The sequence below is a fragment of the Rattus norvegicus genome, chromosome 2 (assembly GCF_021556685.1).
Source record: "Rattus norvegicus strain SHRSP/BbbUtx chromosome 2, alternate assembly SHRSP_T2T, whole genome shotgun sequence".
Classification (NCBI taxonomy): domain Eukaryota; kingdom Metazoa; phylum Chordata; class Mammalia; order Rodentia; family Muridae; genus Rattus; species Rattus norvegicus.
In genome coordinates, this window is record NC_141535.1 from 59,876,661 (window position 1) to 59,897,973 (window position 21,313).

Here is a 21,313-nt window from a genome sequence, read left to right on the forward strand (position 1 = left end):
GCACCCCCTACGCCGCCCCAGACCGGTTCCAGCTGGATTTCTTCAGGCAGCTCAAACGTCAAATAGAATTCCTGCCGTTTCCCGACCACAGCCAATCCCCGCAGCCCCTCGGGCTCCCAAACCTTCCGGACCTCTGATTAGCTGACAGATCGGGCCTGGGGGCGGGTTCAAAGCGACCTCTGTGAAAGGGTGGAGCGGGAGGTGGGGCGGGACCGAGAGGCCATTGCGCAGGCGCCGAAGGAAACGAATAAACAAACAAACAAAACCCACCGCTCTCGGGCCAGCCCCGATCCCCGCCTCCCCCGTCCTCCCGGGGCTCCCCGCCCGCGCCTGCGTCTGGGCACGTCCCCTCTAGTGGCGCGTTCCACGCACGTCCCCGCACTTAACCTCTGCACGCCCGGCGTGGTGCTGGCGGCGGGGAGCGCGAGCCTGCAGCCGCAGCCCCGCGGACCATGACTTGCTACCGGGGCTTCCTGCTGGGCAGCTGCCGGCGCGTGGCGGGGGGCCGCGCGGCTCTGCGGGGCTCGGGCGCGGAGGGGCGGCGGCACTTGGGGCACGGGCAGCCGCGCGAGCTGGCGGGCGGTGGTAGCCCCGCCGACGGCGGCTTCCGCCCCTCGCGGGTGGTTGTGGTGGCGAAAACCACCCGCTATGAGTTCGAGCAGCAGCGGTACCGCTATGCGGAGCTCTCCGAGGAGGACCTGAAGCAGCTGGTGGGTCCTGGCGGGGGACGGCTGGTACTGGGGGTGGGGGCGGGGGTGCGACTGAGTCTTGCGGGCCACAGGACACCCTCAAAGCCCAACGGCCTGCCCCCGATTGCCTGTGGTCCCCCTGGAGCATGGGACTAGGGTGCTCTGAGTCTGCCTTAGAGGGGCCCCCCGGGACCGGGACTTGGGAAGCCACGTGTATCCTCGCCCCAGCCTCTGAAGTATGGACTCCGATCACTGAGAAGGTGAGGGTTGTTCGCCCTGTTTGCCCTGGGGACCTCTCCCCAGGCCACCGGGAGAAAGAAAATTATCCGGCACCGCCACTGACCGTGGAGAGAGGGCCGAGGTGCCGCGGTCACACCCCCTTCTCGTCTGGGGACGGAGGCCTGGCCAGGGAAAGAGCCCTGCTGCAATGTGGTGGCCGCTCCAGGGTCTCTGGCCGCTTGAGAAGCGCCTGAGACAGCGAGGCAGGCAAGCTGACCCGAGATATGTTTTTGTATAGGAAGGTCAGATAAGGAACAAGTAAAAGTAAGCAGGATAATAGGGGAAGGGATGTGCCCCTGCCTCTGAAGTAACAGGGCCTCCGCCATACACTGTCTTCGGTGTGTTTACTAATAGCTTTGCCAGGTATGCAAACCCATGTGTGTATGTGTGTGGGAGAATTGAACCCAGAGTTCGAGCTTCCCCATTTTTGAAAAAAATAAAAAGACTTTGTGCTACCCAGTAACTTTCAGGAAATGAGTTGTTAGCAATTTATCTAGAAAAACCTCCATTATGCGTTTAATTGTTGACTTCAGACACCTGAAGGCTTTAGAATCAATTGTACATAACCATTATTCAGTTATGTACAAGAATGATGTCTGTTACCGTCACACTTTTATTTTAGAGACAGGAGAAACAAATTGTAAATCTTTGCTTAGCTACTGAGTCTTGTCATTATTGTTTGGCAAATTGATGAGGGGCGTAGAAATCAGTGCGAATTTTCTCTTCCCCAAGTGTTTGAAAGTATTTCTAAAAAAACATTTGCAGTAAAATAGAGTATCGGCCGTTTGACTGGGGTAGTGTGTGAAGTTGAGTGAAATGAAGGCAATGAGGTGGGGGAATTGTGGGCTAGATGAAAGTACTTTGTTTCTATTTTGGAAAAAGAGGCGTGTCCCTTTGGTTATATGCCCGACTTTGCAAGGTTCACCTTTTAGAAATTGTGAAATATCATGTCTTGTATGCTTAGTCTCACACAATTTTATCTAAGCGTCTGTGGATTTAAAAATAGTACACTCAAGTGGGAAAAAAAAACACTCAACAGAAGTGAACCGGGACTCTCAAGTCTACCACACTGAGAGTGGGATTTGAACACCAGGAGTTCAAGGTTCTCCCTGGTTCGGTGTGACTGACATACTTTGCGGTTTTTAACTTCTCTGTCCCTCATGAGTGAAACAAAACTTTTGTAACTGTAATGTTAGCTTTCAAAAGTTCATTCACCTAGCTCCTCATGGGTTGGGCTAAATAGCTTCCAAGGTCCATTCTGGAACTGGCATTTTGAAATTATTTCAAGGATTCTGGAAACCGGGTGACATCTGAATTGAGATTAACTCTTGTATTTCTGAACGAGATGGCCGATAATAAAACTTCTTAAAAGTAGAGATGATCTACCGATCATCTTTAAAAGCTCGAACTCCCTCGGAGTAGAGAAAGCCTCTTAATGTTTGTCTGTCGTCACTGGGTGATGATGCAGTTAGAACAGGCCAGCTTTGAAGTAGAGCTGTTGGGCTCAACAGCAGTTTTGTGATCACCAAGAGACTGCGATTTTATTGTTTTCCTAACTTACCGATAGCGGTTGGTTTTGCATTGATGTCAAGGACAGTATTTGCAGTGAGAGTGCATTAGATGTACCCCAGATAAGAACAGCTCAGGGATACCAGGCTGTGTGAAGCTCTACCACTCTAAAGGTAGGATCAGAAAGAATTTTATGTTGTTTACTATACTGTTGGGGTCAAACTTACTCAGGTACATGAATTGGTTGTAAAAGAAAATGCCCAAGTGCTTTCGTCATGCCACTGCTACTCTGGCTACTGTTTCCATAAGCCATGGTAACATGATTTGCATGAAAGCATCTCATTCTGTTTTGTTAACTTGTTGAATAGTTCTCTATTTGGAGGTGCTTGTTAGAATGCAAACAATAGATTAATAGATGCTTGCCTAGAGGGCTCCTGTAGTTTGCTCTCAGGAAGCCTCTGGTTTTCTGACTTTGTTAAGGGAGTTACATGAAGTATCTTTTTAATGGATAGAGCCAGTAGAAGAATAGGATTATATCCTACAGCCTGGGGCAAATTTTGACTTTTCTATTAATTTCCCTGGTAGTATTGCATTATTTCAGACTCTTGCCTTCCTTCCTATGAGTGGTTAGTGACTTGTCTTGGGAGTGGAAGACTTTTAGTTAAGGGTTTTGCTTCCAGGTCCTGTGATCTTGCAAAGGCATAAACTACTCTCACAGACTGTGAGCGGTGACGCTGGAGGCAGAGCTCCTAACCAGACTCCTTGGCAGTCACACATCAGATGAAACAAAACGGATTCGGCTAGGGCGTTCTTGCCAAAACACACTTCGTTAGCCCAAGAAAAGGCTTTATTTAAAATACTTAGTTGTACAAATCACGTAAGAAACAGGCAGTTTTCACTTCCTTTTTTTCTCATTTTGTTGTAATCTCAGAGGACCCATCTTTCCTTCTTTTTTAGTTGGTGAACTTTCTTTCTTTTTTTTTTAAATCTTTTTTATCATTTTTTTATTGGAGATTTTTATGTATTTACATTTCAAATGTTATCCCCCACCCCCATAAGGATGCTCCCACTCCCACCCACCCACTCCCACCTCAACACCCTGGCATTCCCCTAGCCTGGGGAAATAAACCTTCACAAGACCAAGGGCTTCTCCTATTGATGCCAGACAAGGAAGCCATCCTCTGCTACAAATTCGGCTGGAGCCATGGGTCCCTCCATGTGTACGATTTGGTTGGTGGTTTAGTCCCTGGGAGATCAGAGGAACCATCTTTAATGGCTTTCTTTTTTAGATACAATAGGGTAAAGTAAGTTCACTTAATGACACTTCTTTTGGATTAAACTGTTTCTGTTTACTGACTCGGTAGCTGGTTCTTACGCCTTGTTTTTGTTCCTCTTGTTACACACACACACACACACACACACACACACACACACACACACACGCACAAACAATGTGGCTTAGGCTGTAGTACCAGGCAGATAACTCTTCTCTGCATGTATGCAGTCAGCTGTGTAAGTAGTTACCAAATTAAAGAACGTGACCTGGTGTGCTGCCAGGGCCTCCTAAGCGAACCCCGTTGCTAGCACATCTTTCAGCCTCAGGCACCAGCGTGATCTATCTCGGGGTGAACATCTGGACGCTTGGCTCCTCTGCCTGTCAGCACCCAGAGGCTCCCTTCAACCCCAAGAATGTACTGAAGTGCAGATTCCTGAACCTTCCCTCTCACGCTTGTGATGCAGTGTCGAGAATTCCTACACTTTGCTTCTCGGAACCACGTGCCTAAAATTACAGAGACCCACATTTAATGCTGTTTTCTGTCTTCTAGTTCTTGTTCATCCTTTGAGGGGAAGGTTCAGGCATAACCCTTCAGAAGTCCTCGATTCTTGCCTCTGCCTACCAGGGTCATGTTAAATGTGATGAGGACACGGTGAAAAGTGCCCGTCTGTGATTATTTCCTACTGAGGGGCAGTGTTCCATCTGGCTCATCTTCCTCCCTACCTCTCAGTGCTGAGGTCATGGGAAACGATTCTGATGTTGGTCCTCTTCTTCCCGAGGCTGGTGCCAGCTTTTTCACACCGGGCCTTATTACCATCTGTCGGTATTCCGTGTTATCTGGTAAGGCAGTGACCACCAACATGGGCTCTTTAAAGGAGTTTCAAGCTAAAATGCTTGAGAAGCAAATTAAACAAATGTTGATTTTGGTGTCAATTTGTCAGAAGAGATTTTAAGTTCTGTTTAACATAATTTGGAAAACAGAAGCGTATACCCCATTCCACAAATATTTGCATTCAGAAGAAAAAATTGACAAGCAAACAGTACAGTTTCTTCTTTTCTTCTCCATCCTCCTCCTCTGAGCAGCTGCCAGGATTTGCAGCTTGCCTGCCTGTTACATTTTCTTTTAAACTGAAATAAGATTGTCTCTGAGCTTTCAAGAAGAGGAAGATTGAGTGTCACTGTAGCTGAAATGCCCTGTTTTTTTTTTTTTTTTTTTTTGTTTGTTTGTTTTTTCCAGTCTTCACATTAGCAGTGTTGCCTGGGGGAGTGTTACGTGCAACTGTGTGGCCAGCCATGCAAGTGTCAGAGGCTTTACTTTCTAAACCCTGATCACTCTTCCTGTGATCCGAAGTGTGGGAAATAAGTTCTGTGTAGATTCAAGTCTTTTGTTTATTGATGCATGTTTAAGTGACCAGAAAAGTTTAAGTTGGCTTAATTTCACTTTTACTGATATGTAATAGAAGTATATAATTTTAAATACCAGCCACCGTGACAGTTATTTCATGCCTTAGAGGAGTTATTTATTTTTTATGATGAACCATTAGATATGGATCATGTAGGAAATTTGACCTATTTTTGCAACAATAGATTTGCATTCAAGCAAGGATGGGTCACCCAGCTGAAAGTTTTATATTTGAAGTGGTGTTGGTTTTGGTCATTCCAAAGCAGGTTGCTTTTCTAAGATCACCAATAAATGAACTAAAAACTTGGAGTTAACGCTTGCGACATGTAATTAGTCCATTTTTACGTTGCTGACATCAAACCCAGGGCCTTGTGCATGTGTGGAGTGGTCTGGCACTAAGCTACATCCCCAGCCACCGGGAATGGGTGTTTGTTTTCCTTTAACTCGGTTGCTTTGAAGCAGCTATGGTTCTGAAGCGCTGCCTCTTTCATGAAGCGTGTCTGTAATAGAGACTGTCACTTAAAGGTCCACGTTAGAAACACCTGCCAGGCCTTCCCAGGTGGCCCAGGGCGGAAAGCAAGACTGAGGGCAGGAGTGGAGTATCCAAGGCACACAGTGGGAGAAGAGAACCGACTTCTCAGGGTATCAGCTACTCCCACTGCATCAGTGGCACATATCCAGTAAATCAAAGTGAAGCCATTGTCTAAATAAAAACTCATTGGGTATAATTATACAGTACTATCGGCATCCAGAAAGATTTAACTTGACCTAACGTGTTTGCTCATTTGTTTTTATTTAGTGCATATTTAGTGTTTTTATTTAGTTAGTGGTCTAGCACAGGTGAGGACGCCTGGAAGAGGTGGGTCTCTCCTTTCATCCTATGGGGCCAGGGTATCAACCTCAAGTCATCAGGCCGAGTAGGGTGTCTTCACCCTCTGAGCCATCCCACCAGCCTGACCGAACCAGGGACCAAAGAATAGTACCTGTATTACACGGTATTTTAGCTCTGTAGATAAAGCGGTCCACGAGCACCCAGAAAAGGAAGAGGATACTTGGGAAGGGTAGAATTAAAGGAGGGAAAGACCCTTATTTATATTACTACCCTTACATAAAAGTTTTAGTGATGTGTTTGGATCTCCAGTTATGAAATACTTCAAGCCTGTAGAAAAGACTCACAGTAGCAGGATTTAATTACCTAGACTTGGCAGATACAGCTTTTCTGTATTTGTTTTAGACTGTTTAAAATGGATGTGTGTCCCACACACATGAAGAGTCGGGCCGGAAGATGATGTTGGGGATTAATCCCAGAAACATTTCCTAGCTCCTTCCCAGAGGAGGTCTTTCATTGGTTTGGCGGGCGCTAATGGATGTTGGTAAACCCAGGGATCCTCCAGTCTCTGCTCCCCAGCTCTGGGATTCTAAGTGAGGGCCAGCATGCTCAACTTTTGACTCTGGTGCTTGGCATTGAATCAGGTCCTCATGTTCATGTAGCAAGTGTGTTCCCAAATGATCTGTCTGTGTCCCTGCTTGCATGCATGTATGCATACACACATATATGTATGCATGTATACATGTCTGTATGTATACATGTCTGTATGTATATGATTACCATGCAGATGGTTTAATATTGATATGATTCTCCACAAATAGATTTTATTAAATTTTATGCATCTTTAAAAAGTTAGAGTAATGATGTAGGCTTTAGAACATGTGCCTAGTATTTACTACAAATTCACATTTCTTACTATTTTTCTTTTAAAGTTACCTATATTGATATAAATGAATTTACTATGTAGTACTTTCTATGTAGAATTTCTCTTTTGGAATAATTGTATGTGGTTTGCAGTTTTATTTTACTTAAAATTTAAAATTTATTTAAAAATGTGATTATTATTGTGTATGTGCCTGCATGCATATTGCATGTGGGTATACATGTCGTGGCACATAGGTGGAGGTCAGAGGACAACTTGATAGAGTTGGTTTTCCCCCTCCACCTTGTCCTGTGTTCCAGGAATGGAGCTCAGGGGACCAGGCTTGAGTGATTGCTGTCTTTACTTGTTCAAGTGTCTTCACTTGTCCAGCCATTTTGCTAGTACCAGTTTTCATTACTATTAAGGGCAATTCTCATATGCATTGAATGTGTCCCCTAATCTGAAAGTTATCACCAACACTTCACAAGATTTAATACTTTTGCCAGTATTATAGAGTGAAATTATAACCCTTTATTTTTGGGATGTTACTAAATACTGAAGGACGGAAGGATTTGGATGCGTGAACCAGGGATGGAGTTCATCTTATAGCTAACACACCAAGACTTTGAGATTTTGTACTAACGGGAATAAAATGCTACAGGAGACAGTTTAATCTAGTTAAATAGGGTATATTTTATTTTCTTTTAACTGAAATGTTCTATCTGACCATGTATAATGAACCGCAGGGGCATGGTCAGTGCTTGGCCGTGCATCTATTGCTGTCAGGTAGGCTGGACAAGATAGATGGATATTAACTGTAATTCTAAGAGTTTGCATTCTCTGCTAATGCTCTCCGGACTTTTTGGCAGTAGAGTCCAGTCATTGGCTGGTCTGCCTTCGTAGGAATAGGGTTAGTGGGGTGGATAAGGTTTTGATTTTGAGCATTTGGGGAATAGAGCAAAGATAACATTTCTGGTCTTGATTAGGTTGGGATGAGAATTGATCAGACTTTTAAGGAGTTAAGTTTAGGAAATCCAGAGGCAAGCTTTTACGTTCAGCTCTGAAAGAGCTGGTGTGGTCCAGAGCTGAAGACGGCCATTCGGCTGGCCGTGTAGAACTCGACACAGTTTGGAAGAAGCTTAGGTGGAGCAATAGGTAAGCTGAGGAGACTGAATGGGTGACAGCTGGGTCTACTCAATCATCTAAAGAAACGGACTCTTATCATATCAACAGGCACGTAACTCAGCACACAGAAGAGCGCGGCCATGTAGGTGTTTAGATATTTTAGGGTGAGACATTTGAAAACTAGAGTCTGCATCAAACGACTTTTGAGCTGCCAGGACAGATTTCTGTTACTAGTTCATACTCTGGAAGCCAAGTCCTGGGTTAGAGATACCTCAGAGTAAAGAAGTGAGCTCTGCTCAGAAGCCAGAGATGGAGCCTTGATCGTACTCACACACCGGGAGGACACACGGGGCGAACAAAACCAGCACTGGCCAAGGGAAGTGAATGACGCCTGTAAGGTAGAGGAGAGGAGAAATGATCCAGGCTCAGTGCGTTTTAGCCAGACAAGTCTGGTGGTGCTGCGGGTGAGAGGCAAGCAGTTGATTTTGTAGCTGCTGAAAGCCCCTCTGCCCCCCAACACACACACATACACACTCCCCAGGCAGTTCTGAGTAACAGCAAGCCACCTCGTTAAGCGTGTAAAAGGATGCTTGAACCATACCTAGTAAGTTTACATAGCAAACGTTCAGTATCTTACACAGCTGTGTATTTCATGTGCAGTAAGGAGGCTCTTTATTGACCTTTTCATGGAAATTAAAGAGTTCAACGTAGTAACACTTGACTGACTGGAAAAGCAAGTTTTAAAAATCTGTAATTGTAATGAGTTTAATTTAAGGCAAGTTAAGAAGTAAGAATGCTGAAGACCATTTAGAAAATTGCATATTTAAAACCTCTAAAATGTGGCAAATCTGCCCTCAGTTTTCATTCTCTCTGACCCTGCTGTGCACGTTAACACCGAGGCAGTGAGAGAGGGGCGTTGGGCTTTGGTGGTTTTTACAATGAGATACTCTGTCTGTAAATGTTCTTTTAGATTCTTTTACTTTTTCCAACTTGAATCATTCTAATTATTTCTTTAATGGAAATACGGCAGGCATTCTTGAAAAATACTATAAATGAATATGTTTTTGAATATGTAATATGGGACATTACAAAGTTGAGAATGAATTCTAAATTTCCTGAACTTTTAAATTGTCAACCATTTTTATAAGAATTCATACTTATTTATTTAATCTGCTTGAGGTGAGTTTTTAGGTGTTCGAGACCACATTATTTCCAGGGCTATAGCTGTCTGTTCTGCCTACCAGTTTGTGTTCTACCCTAGTGTGAGTGTCGCTTGCATGGTGGTTCAGGATATTCTAGTTGGTGTTTCTAAAGCGTTTCCTGAAATGTTTCGCCACTTAACTGCTTTCTGTGGCTAGTCCTTGTTAGTGAAATCAGCTCCTCCACCAGCTCCTCCATCTACATCAGCTACTCCAGCTGCACCAGCCTCCCTCAGCTCCTCCACCAGCTAGTATGTTAAAGAAAATACTAGAGGCAGTTGCATTCTCTGGGAGAACGCTGATGCTAAGAGAGTCTTTTCACAGGGAGAAATTTGAGATAAAGACTTTGCTGCACCTCGGCTAATCTTTATCTTAATTTCCTGCAACCTGCTGAGAACCAGGAAGTAAGAACGGAAGTTTCTTAGCCTGTTTATGTCTTTTGTTCCAGAGTGCATATTCATTCGATCCAAACCAAAAATTAGAACAAAAGAGCCGATATTTGGACAGATTATTGAAGTCTGGAGGCCAGAAACCCTAAAGTTTTACTTCTCGCAAGTGAGAAATGATAAATTTGATGACAGTATTCTGGAAAACTTATGGTCCCTTTAAAATACTTGTCATCATTCTGGACTATTTGTAGTTTCCATTTAATAAGTATAATGAGCTTAACTAATATTTAAATAAACAGTAGTCGGGTATTCAAATATTTGCACACATTACATTTTTACAGTCTTATTTTCTATCTTTGTAAGGTGTTTGCTCCTAAAGTTATGGGGTGTTACTGTAACAAAATAATATATTCCCTCCACTTCGTGGCCTCTGCTCAGGCCTGACCAGGTAGTGATGGCCAGCTTCCCAGGCCACATGTCACTCAGGTTGTCCTTGGAGTCTGTTTATGCACTGTTGTTGCTTTTCTGAGAGGTGGGTCCCTAGCAGTCTCCCTTCCCCAAAGCCAAACTGTGAATGAACAAATGAATGAATGAACGAATGAATGAATGAAAGAATTCACTCAACAAATTCTTACTCCGTAATCAGATCCTGAGGGTACACAGAACAAGAGAAGATCACTGTTGTATTAATTATATTCTAGTAAGGGGACATGAGCAGAGCAGGTTTTTAAAAAATACATTTAAAAAATAATTTTCCGTGTAGCAAATTCAGTGGAGGGAAGGAACAGACTTTGGGATGGAGTAACTGGCTTTGTGTGTGTGAGTGGTAGCACCCTCAGGGCCTCAGCTTTGTTCCTGGTCGGGCTGTCATTACACTGCAGGGCTGAGGAGAGCCAGGGTTCTGATGCAGCAGGGAGAGTTAAAAGAGTGCAGGGAGTTTCCAGGGTCTTCAGTGAGGGGGTCTGTGTGGAGAGATCTGGAGGGCCAGGAACTGACGGAGCTGAGCAGAGGCCTGTGCAGTGCACGCACTGCGGTCAAGATGAGCGTACAGGTGTGCCTTGATGGCACCTAGATTTGGTAATTGGATCGGGGATAAGGAAGGAGGTGGTCTCAGGTGTGACTCTAGCCTTGGCTTAAGCTGTAGGTGAGAGGTCCTTAGAGAAGAAAATTAAGACTTGGTACTGGACACAGTGAAAAGGGCCTGTGGGCACTTGTTCTGAGTCCCAACTCTTTAGAATCCTGAGCTTCTGTATACAGGCTTCTTTTTAGTTGTGGATCAGGGAGTCATGGAGGAGGGTAGAGAAGGAGGGCCTTTCGGCTCGTCCTCCTTGCGAGGTGGTTGATGTGGTTTTATGCCGGAGTGCTGAGGACACAGACCTAAAGGTGCTTGTCCTTGCTCAGGAGCCAACGCTTGTGTTCATGTGGCTGAGATCAGTGGAGGGTTTCTGGTTCCCGCTGCGCTCACTGCCCATTTGGGCTGGATGTCATGATTCTAATGGCGACAGTTCAGCTTGGATGGCCGTCTGGTCTAAGTATTCATCTGTTACTCTTCATGACAGCCAAATGTTGTCTTCACTCTTTTAAGGTTTGTACAGTTCTCTTAAATGTAGAAGAAAAAAATACTTTAAACAATTCTTAGTGCTACATTAGTAAAAAAAATTCTGGGAAGGAAGGCATGACAGTATTGGCAGTTAATCTTTCCTTTTTTTTTAAATTTTTTTTTAATATTTTATTTACTTATTATATATGAGTACACTGTAGCTGTCTTCAGACACACCAGAAGAGAGCATCAGATCTCATTACAGATGGTTGTGAGCCACCATGTGGTTGCTGGGATTTGAACTCAGGACCTCGGGAAGAACAGTCGGTGCTCTTAACTGCTGAGCCATCTCTCCAGCCGCAGTTAATCTTTCCTAAGAAATAAGACATTTTATTTCTTAAAATGCCTTCTACATTAGTGTAATCTTGGAAAAGCAAAATACAGTTGTCAAAAATAAATAAGTGTTCTTTCTTTTCTTTTCTTTCTTTCTTTTTTTTTTTTTTTTTTTTTTTTTTTTTACAAAGTAAAGCACAAGCCAGACATGGTGGCACAGGCTGGTATTAGAAATACTTGGGAGGCTGAGGGAAATGTAAGTTTGAGGCTGTAAGTGAGACTGTGATTCAGCCATTCCGCAAAGTAAAATACATACTAAATTACTTTCTAGAAGTCAGTCTACCCTGTAACTAAGTAGTGATACTATTTAGATTTTATACTGGACACATACTTCACATTTTACTGTTCAGATCACTTCTCTTTAGAGTATTAATGGTAAGAAGGCACACAACTCTTTGAACCGAGTAGGAAGAACAATAGGTGAAGGATATATTTCTGTATCTGGATGGTATCCTTCTCAAAGACATGCCCGGCTCATTGCTAGATGACGCAGGGCAAAATACAAACTGGGTTCGTAAATGTGAACTCAAGACAGCAAATCCAAGTGGGCCAAAGGTCAGCTCACTGCCTATGACAGTGATAACTTGTCTTTGGCCCACAGATAGCCAGTGGATCCTGGTAAAGGCATTTAAGAAGCCATGTAGAGTGTGCCTTTTGGAAGCTTTGACTGCATAATTCACGAGACCTGATCTGTATTTGGTTCTAAAGTTAGGATTTTTCTCAAGTCTGGTCTTTAGTAGAACTTTAACTTGTAGTTTCATAGACAGTTACTAACATGGGCCTTGAATTTTTTTGTGTAGGACTTTTAGATGACGTTGTACTATATGTCATGCTTTCATGTAATTATCATTTCTGTTCTTTGATAGCTTGCATTGAAAGGCTCGAGCTACAGTGGGCTACTTGAGCGACATCATATCCACACCAAAAATGTCGAACACATCATTGATAGCTTACGGTAAGTCCGGGCGGTGGTCTTACAGGGGTTTTACATTCAGGAGTTCTGATCCTGTTTGTACTAGCAGCTAATTCTTAGACTGTTGGTAAAACATGGCACATTTCCAGAAGATTAAGTTGAGATTAAAAGACCAGACTTTATCATTTTCCTAAGGACATTTTTCTCTTACTCTTAGAAGTCAAATATTTTCGGTAACTGTCTCCTAGGGAAGCTCGTTTTCCTGGGTTGCGCAGTACTCAGTGGGCTCCCACTGTGTGAGTCACAGATACGAGTGCTCACAAAAGTGTTCCTGGGGTGTAAACGTGACCACTGTAGGCTCTGCACTTGGACTTGCATCCGTTTAAGTGACTGTAAAAGAGGACCCCATGAACATGCCAACCATCAAATACTCCGAGTGTCTGCCACTCAATGAATATTTGTTGAACTTCAAGTAATAGTTTTTTTAAATGAGTATGTAAATTTTATGTAGTGAATATAAAGACACTTTTATGTTAAATCTCAGCATCAGAAACAGAGGAAAGTGCAGTTCTGATCTCGGTATTACTGTCAGTGGTTTTAAGCCCCATGGACATTTGGTTGTCAACGTTTATTAATTTGCTTCCTGACTTGTCATAGTTAATTGGCTGTATATGCTCACTTCACAAACCACACCTAGATTTGTTTCTACAGTAGAGATGATGATGATGGCGATGATTTTGGTAATACTTTGCCTCTTAGAAAATGCCTGTGACTTAGATATGTCACCAGAGGAAACTGTGCAACTTCTTGTCCTAGGGATGAAGGGATCGAGGTGCGCCTGGTAAAGCGGAGAGAGTACGACGAAGAGACTGTTCGATGGGCAGATGCTGTCATAGCCGCAGGAGGTAACTGCTTCCTAGAGTCAGGGTGCTGGGCCCGGGCTTCTCAGTGGGCGTTTCCAGGTTCCTGGAGACAGCTGCTTTGGCTTCTTCAAGTCTTGTGAGACAGGTTTTCTGTTGCTGTTGTTGTTGTTGTTTTGTTTGTTGTTACATTTTTTTATTAATGTTATGTATAATTCTTGATGTTGTGAGGTTCTCCATTTTCTTTAGTATTAATTTGAAGATCTCACCTGTAAATTCGAAAGATGATTTGTGAGTGTAATTTGATTTCATTATGGCAGCCTTAATAAAGAGCCAACGGTGAAAATTTATTGAAGTTATCATTATTTGGGCCCATCATACCAAAATGTACTTTTTCTTGAGTTTTGCAATCATTAGTGACCATTTTTCCAGCTTGAAATTGAAAGAAGTTATTGGAAAGAACATATTAAATTGGACATGGTTGGTATGTTTTTACTAAAATATCATAAATCTTTGAACTGGTTTAATAAGTCGGGGAAGGACATGTTTGGGATTAGAACCCAATCCTGGACAATGATATCCAGTTGGGTGACATTACTGTCATTTGATAAGTTGTTGAGGTGAGAAATTCTGCTAGCTGCCCTAAGGTGCAGGACAGCCTGTAGGACAGCATTCTAATGTAAACACTTTCTACCTATCTCAGCACTGTTGAGATCCTAAATCTGTGTAACAGGCTCAGCAGGCTCAGTGCTGTAAAACAGGCTCAGCACAGCACAGCACAGCACAGCACAGCACAGCAGGCTCAGCACAGCACAGCAGGCTCAGCACAGCATAGCAGGCTCAGCACAGCACAGCACAGCACAGCACAGCACAGCACAGCACAGCACAGCACAGCACAGCAGGCTCAGCACAGCACAGCACAGCACAGCACAGCATAGCAGGCTCAGCACAGCATAGCACAGCAGGCTCAGCACAGCACAGCACAGCAGGCTCAGCACAGCACAGCACAGCAGGCTCAGCACAGCACAGCACAACACAGCACAGCACAGCAGGCTCAGCACAGCACAGCACAGCACAGCACAGCACAGCACAGCACAGCACAGCACAGCACAGCACAGCACAGCACAGCACAGCAGGCTCAGCACAGCACAGCACAGCAGGCTCAGCACAGCAGGCATAGGTGGTGGGGAAGTTGATGCAATTCCCTGGGACAGTATATGGGTTGAAAAGAAGACTACTGGTTTTCAAAATGGTGCTACAACTGCTTTATAAGACAAGTCTGGTTGTGTCTTGCACCCTGTGCTAGGTGATGGCACGATGCTTCTGGCCGCCAGTAAAGTTCTGGACAGACTTAAACCTGTCATTGGGGTCAACACTGATCCGGAACGGTAAGCGAGGACATATTTATTTTGTAATAAGTCATTTTATAGGGTTAACTTTTTTTTTTTTTATTAACTTGAGTATTTCTTATTTACATTTCGAATGTTATTCCCTTTCCTGGTTTTCAGGCAAATATCCCCCTAATCCCTCCCCCTCCCCTTCTTTATGGGTGTTCCCCTCCCCACCCTCCCCCCATTGCCGCCCTCCCCCCAACAATCACGTTCACTGGGGGTTCAGGGTTAACTTTTTAAATGTTCTACATGCAGACATTTCTGCCCTGTGTTGTGTGTTGGCTGTTTTTATGGATCTTAAACTTTCAAAGCTATTTTGTATTTCCTCTGGGACTCATGACATGGGCTGCGTTGCTTCAAGGATTTACCATAGTGCATGATGTTTAAGTGCAGGCATTTTGGTTCCTGGCCACCATGACCATCAGAACACGTTCTAAACCATCTCGTAAAAACACAGATAGCTGACCAGGTGATTGCCGAGCCCCTGGACCGACTGATGCGCACCCTCCCTCACTCACACGGGGTTACAGCGGCCAGGCCTGGGCAGCTCTGTGCTGCTCTCATTGTCTGCAGACTTGTTTCTTTCCCAGAGTTACTGACATTCACTCTTTTCTTTATCCCAGCCTCTTAGAGCCATGACTATAACTGGAAAGTATACAATTTGTCGGGCGTTTCTCACCTCCCCAATCTCCTTTCTGGGAGCACACACACTGACCTCACTGGCAGTCTTGTCCCCTCATCCCGTAGACCTGCCCTTTAGTGTTCAGCACTCAGGTCTCCTCTATTTTCTTCATTTTATTTTCCTCTTTGATGGCTCCTTAAATATTTCTCAATCATTATCTTTCTCCTCAGCTCTGTATTATCTGGTCTTCCTTTCTATTTCTGTATCATGTTTGAAAGAAATAATTCAGGAAAAAACACCTTAGAACTTGGGCTCGCTTGCATTTCGAGCTCCAGAGTCCTAACTGCTCAGAGTCTCTTGCTTGGGATCTGACCTTGCCCACAGCCTTCTCACCCTCTCTTCTCTCCATTCTCCCCGCACTGCTCAGGGGGTGCTGCTGCATCCTGTCTCGCTTGAGTCAGCCCTCCCCATGCTCACAGAGGAAGTGGAGATGGGATCTCTTGTCACTTCCTTTCCTCTGTGGTCCCTCCCGGGCTGCGGGCTCTCTCAGGACCACATCTTTTCAGGATGGCTTTGTGCTTCCTTGCCATCTGCATCTTGGTTACTGTCCCTTTACCTTCCCATGAGTCTCAACATAGCTGTGTCCTCACCTCTCATGTCTAAACCTCTGAGACTTTTCTGCATTTGTCCTCAGCCAGTTCACTGATACTGTTAAGGAGACCAGTGACATCCTGAGCCGAGTGCACACTGTAGTTTCTGGGGACAGTGCAGTGGAGAACCCCATACTCACAAACATATGGACAGCACAAATTCAATTAAATAAGTTACATATATACGTTTATGTATATATGTATGTATATATGTATGTATGAGCAGAGCCTGCCATATCATGTCCAGAACACACTGCTGAGTTCATGTCTTAATGTTTTCACTGCATACATATATATATATATATATATATATATATATATACAGTATATATACACACACACATATATATATGTTTGTGTGTATGTATATATATTCTATAATATATATATTATATATATATGAGACAAGCATTGTTGAGAGGGTGGGGGTTTAAGCGTAGCTCTTCCTTATTCTCTGGCATTTAAAGGTTCTTCCTTCCTCTGTGATTTCTTCTTTGTGTTTATTTCTTTTAAAGGAGCTCAGTTTTGGTCCTTGGTCTGTAGTGCTGTTTTCACAGATTATGGTTGAGGTCATTTTGCCCTTCATTGTCTAGAGCTTCCTCTGCTTCTATCCTCCTCCCTAGTGTGCCCACTGCAGTCACTGTCATTTCATACCACCTCAAAGCCTTATAGACCCATCCCACCCGAGGAAGTCTGATTCTCCACTGTGAGCATGGCCGCCTCGGCCTGCCTTCCCTTGGATGGTTTTATTTTAGCATATAGATCCTTCATCGCAGGAAACTGGTCCATAGGTGGTCACCTTCACTGAGTCACAAGACTCATTATTTCCTGGTTCCTGACTATTTTCTGCCCTAATCCCTCTTTTCTTTTCTTTTCTTTTTTTTTTTTTTTAAGATTTATTCATTTATTATATATAAGTACACTATATCTGTCTTCAGATACACCAGAAGAGGGCATCGGACCTCTTTACAGATGGTTGTGAGCCACCATGTGGTTGCTGGGAATTGAACTCAGGACCTCTGGAAGAGCAGTCGGGGCTCTTAACTGCTGAGCCATCTCTCCAGCCCTAATCCCTCTTTTCTGTTTGTTGTTCTAGCAAACTGGCTTTTCATTAGATGTTCAAGCGACTGTGAACAGGCGGTCACTGCTTCCCTCTTCTGCCTCCTCCTTAGTCCTTCATCACAAGGGTAATACATTCTAGGAACCATCCATTGATTCTACCTCTCAAAATATTTTAAATTAATTCCTTGAGAATTTTATACTGTGGATTTTACCATATTTGCCTTAGCTCTTCCCAGATCTACCTCTACCTCCCCACCCTATCCTTTCACAACTGCTCATCTTTTTTTTTTTAATAACGTATTTAATTCAATCTGTGCTGTCCATATGCTTGAGTGTGGGCCTTTCCATTGCGGTGTGGTTGGCCTACCAGGAGCCACACACTGATTGAAAACGGTTCCTGCTTTCCCCAGAAGCCATCAGCGCTCCGGTGCTTTTGAGTTAGAGCTGGGGCTATGCACCCCTTCTGCTCCAAGCCCAGTAGAGTGGTTGCATCACGCTTGGTCACTGCCGCCAAACACTGCTGTTGTTGAAAATATTTCAGTGAACAAGTGTTCAGACGTAGAAGCCTGTGGGGGACCTTGTACACACAAGCTGTGATGTAACTCACGGTCTTTTTATAAAGTGCAAGTCTAATTATAGTTGCTCCTTAATTAAAATCTTTCCAGCTCCCCTCTGACCCTGAGGACGCACTGCGCACGTCTTAGTTAGCACGCGCTCGGCCATCTGTTCTTCCAGTCTCATCTGCCCTCATACATCCCCAGGAGCTAGATATTCTTCAGTTGGGAAAAAATGCATGTGTGGATTTAGAGTTCGCCCAGAATCTCTCAAGATTCGGCTCGGTGTGAACTGTGACTACTGACTACGGGAGCATCTGTTCACACCGTGGTGGTTGACTCACTCAGGGACACTTTGTTGACATAGGAGGCTGCGGGGGCTGCGAAGGAGTGAGTGAGCGAGCTCTCCAGAGGGCCCGCATGGTTTTCACGCTTTTCCTCTTCTGCCAAGCCTACCCATGGCTGTTCCCTCCAGATAGAGCATGAAATGTTCTGCTGCGCCCTACTGCGGCTGCCTTGGCTGCTTCCCTACACAGACAGCACTCAGCCAGCAGCTTCCTGCTCTCTTACACTGTTAAGTCTTTGGGTATAGGACCTTGTATCTTAATTTCACTAACATTCACATAGTTTTACACATAGTATTCAGGAAACTTTCAAACAATGAATGTAATTAAAAGATCTTAGGGAGTAGACCTAGGACTTCAACCTAGCTACATTAATGTTCTATGAGTACGTGAGATCATTAGTTTAGTAATTAACCTTCGACTTTAGTGTTGATGTGTGTGGGTTTTAGAAATTCTTAATAGCCTGTTTTTAATAGCATTAAGATAAGAGGCTGTTAAGTAATTTTATGGTTGAGTTATATTTTCTTTTAAAAAAAGTGGCTTTAAGTCATTAACCTGTCAGATTTTGAACTGTGAAGCCTTAGATCTGCCCATGGAGGCAAGATGACAAAACCAAGAACTTCTAAGATTTATTGTTTGAAAGAGAAAATAGAGAAAAAGGAAAGCTATATTTATACGTTGTCATGAGGTCAAAGAGGTCACCGAGGGCTGCTGGCATTTAAGGCCTTCATCTGTGGCAGAACGTCCACTTTAGGATGGCTCCCATGGGTGTATCTGAATTAAAAATATCTTTCAGTGGGTCTCTTCTGTCTTCTGCTCAGACTACTGAGCTTGGTAAATGATTAGACTTTGAATGCCACGTAGCATTGAATGCCTCCCTTAGCATCCTAATAGTCCCACCCTCTGTGGCTTTGTTCCTGCTCTCCACTTTCTCTCTGAGCTGTCCAGGGAGGCCAGTGAACTTGGTGAGACACTGAAAATTCTAAGCCCACATTGTAGCTTCTGTGTGGATTGCTCATTAGCTGGTCACTTACCATGATACTGAGATCACTGTAGTAAGTACCCTGTGAGGAAAGGCTCACATCAGAGAAACACAGATCTGCTTGTAGCTGGCATTAGCTTGTCAGCCGTAAGCATTCTTGGAAGTAGATCTCATCAGGCTTCCGATACCCAGAGCCCAAGCTGACGTCTGGGCGTATGACCTCATGAGAGAGGGTAAGCTTCTGTAGACAGTAGTTTACACTGGAGCTTGACCTAAGGGGACTGTGTTACCGTTTCTGTAGTAAACACTGTGTACAGTATTAGGGGCTATAGAAATGTTAAATGATCCAGGCTTGTGATCTTAGCACCTGGAGTTGTAAGCAGCCTGAGATACTTTGACAACAAAATTTTAAAAATGAGGTCTTATTCTGTTATTAATTCCTGTAGATGGAGAAATTTATTAACTGTTCTTGATAAAACTTTCTCTACTCATTGATTTACATTTTATAATTTATTAATTTATTATTCAGACTGCTCTCAGCCGTTCCTTCCTGACTAGAGCACCACAGGATTGACGACGATAGTGAAGTTTTCTGGGTAGCACTAGGAGTCGCATCTTGTCACTGTAGCAACTTAAAAGGAATCTTACCATTTGTAATTTTCAATAACTTTGATTTATAGGTTTTATTTACTTTCAATTATGTATATGTGACTGTGTGTCTGTGTGGGATAGATTCATGTGAATTGACGGCCATCCTAATCAGAAATGGGTATCAGGTCCCATGGAATGAGAATTACAGATGGTTATGAACCGTCGTGCGTGGGTGCGGGAACTGACCTAAGAGTGGTTACATACTCTGAACTGCAGGGCTGTCTCCACCTTTTGAAGTATTCATTTTAATTTGTCTTCTGCAGTAACCTGAGTTTCTTGAAGTTGATCTTTCCACTCTTTTTCCAAGGGCTTTCTCAAGTCTTTTGTTGACGGATACACTATGTGCTCCAGAGGGCTCTGGGTTGGATTTCACACATCTCACAGTTTGATTCTTCACTGGCTTCTCACACTTTGACAAATAAGGAAGCAATGCTGACGTGACTTACCTGACGTTAACAGCTAAGTGATCTAGAGGACCCCACTCTACCACTGGGGGAGCTGACAGGGTGATTGGCAGCAGAGTTTTGTTATTTTTAGTTTCATCACAGTGTGGAAAGATTGGTGTAATTCTGACGTATGAAGGCTGGTTGTGGAGTCTTTTTTATTGTTGTTACTGAAAGAACAGACAGTTCATGGCAGAAATGAACTGTAGGGTTGAAATGCAGAAGAACTGGACTCTGAAGTCTGGAGTTTAGTGATGCCTGACTCTTTTCTCCCATGCCCCTCTCCTCTGCCCATTGTGCTGCCTGAACGTCCCAGGTCTGAAGGTCACTTATGTCTGCCTGTGCGATACACACATTCCTTCCCCGAAGCCTTACAGAAGTTCTCTCGTGGTGAGTTCAGGTAGGACATTCTTATTCTTCGCATTTGAGTCTTTAATAAATTAATGTGCGCTGCTGACATTGTTCAAAGATCGGACAGGCAGGAAATGGGGCACTTCATAGTTAACAAACGCAGCTGTAAAAGTTCCAGGGGCAGTCACAGGCCTCTCCTTACCTTCGTTTTCCAGTTAAAACAAAGTAGAGAGAGGGTGACAAATGTTACTTGACCTATAATTGCAAATGAAGATTGTAGTCCTTCAGCGAGAGTGACCTTACCCCACTTTTCCTTAGTCTTAGTGCTCACACACACATGTTGTTAGCGTTTAGGAGAGATAGTAAAACTGCTTGGTAAAATTGAAGGGTCAGTTTCATATCTGTACTTTGATGTAGTAATGACTGGAGGATTGTGTGTTTAATCAAGCCAGGCCGAGTGTCTTTGTCTTCACTGTGAAGAGTTTAAGCAGCTTCTTAAACTCTTTTTTTTCTTCTTAAAAACACACCATTTTGAAATTTTGGGGGACTTTGATCTCATACCTTCACCGTAACGGGGTACTGTTTGCCTTCTCTAATAGATTCTGCTGAGCAAACACATGCTTATGTCTGGCTCTTATGCTTTAATCGTTACCATTAAGAGTTAATTCAGATTACCTTGTAGTTTTTATATAAGCTTATTAGACATTACCAACAACTGGAAAGAGATGTCGATATCCACACACGTCTTCAGCAGGGACCCGTGGGCTTTAGGCTTGTGCTGTAAGTCTCCGTGGAATAAGTAGCTCCTTTTGTTCTTTGGCAGGGTCTCACTATGTAGGTCTGGCTGTCCTGGAACTAGCTATGTAGACTAGGCCGGCTTCAAACTCACAGACTTCTGGCAGCCTCTGCCTCTCTAGTGCTGGTATTAAGGATGTAGAACCATTAATTAGCTTCTCATATACATCTTTCTGTTTGCTGAGACCATCATAGTGTCTAAT

General features: G+C 43.8%; 1 protein-coding gene across 10 annotated transcripts in view; it reads left to right on the forward strand.

Annotated features, from left to right (window-relative positions):
• Nucleotides 1–378: 378 nt before the first annotated feature.
• Nucleotides 379–21,313, forward strand: part of Nadk2 (NAD kinase 2, mitochondrial) — a 41,663-nt gene continuing 20,728 nt past the window's right edge. For 2 of the 10 annotated variants that reach the window (NM_001439819.1, NM_001439818.1), the window contains 5 exon segments: nucleotides 379–710; nucleotides 12,359–12,447; nucleotides 13,222–13,310; nucleotides 14,572–14,653; nucleotides 20,281–20,364. In NM_001439819.1, coding sequence (NP_001426748.1) covers nucleotides 453–710; nucleotides 12,359–12,447; nucleotides 13,222–13,310; nucleotides 14,572–14,653; nucleotides 20,281–20,364 — 602 coding nt within the window. In that variant the 5' untranslated portion in view covers nucleotides 379–452. 10 annotated transcript variants of the gene reach the window in all.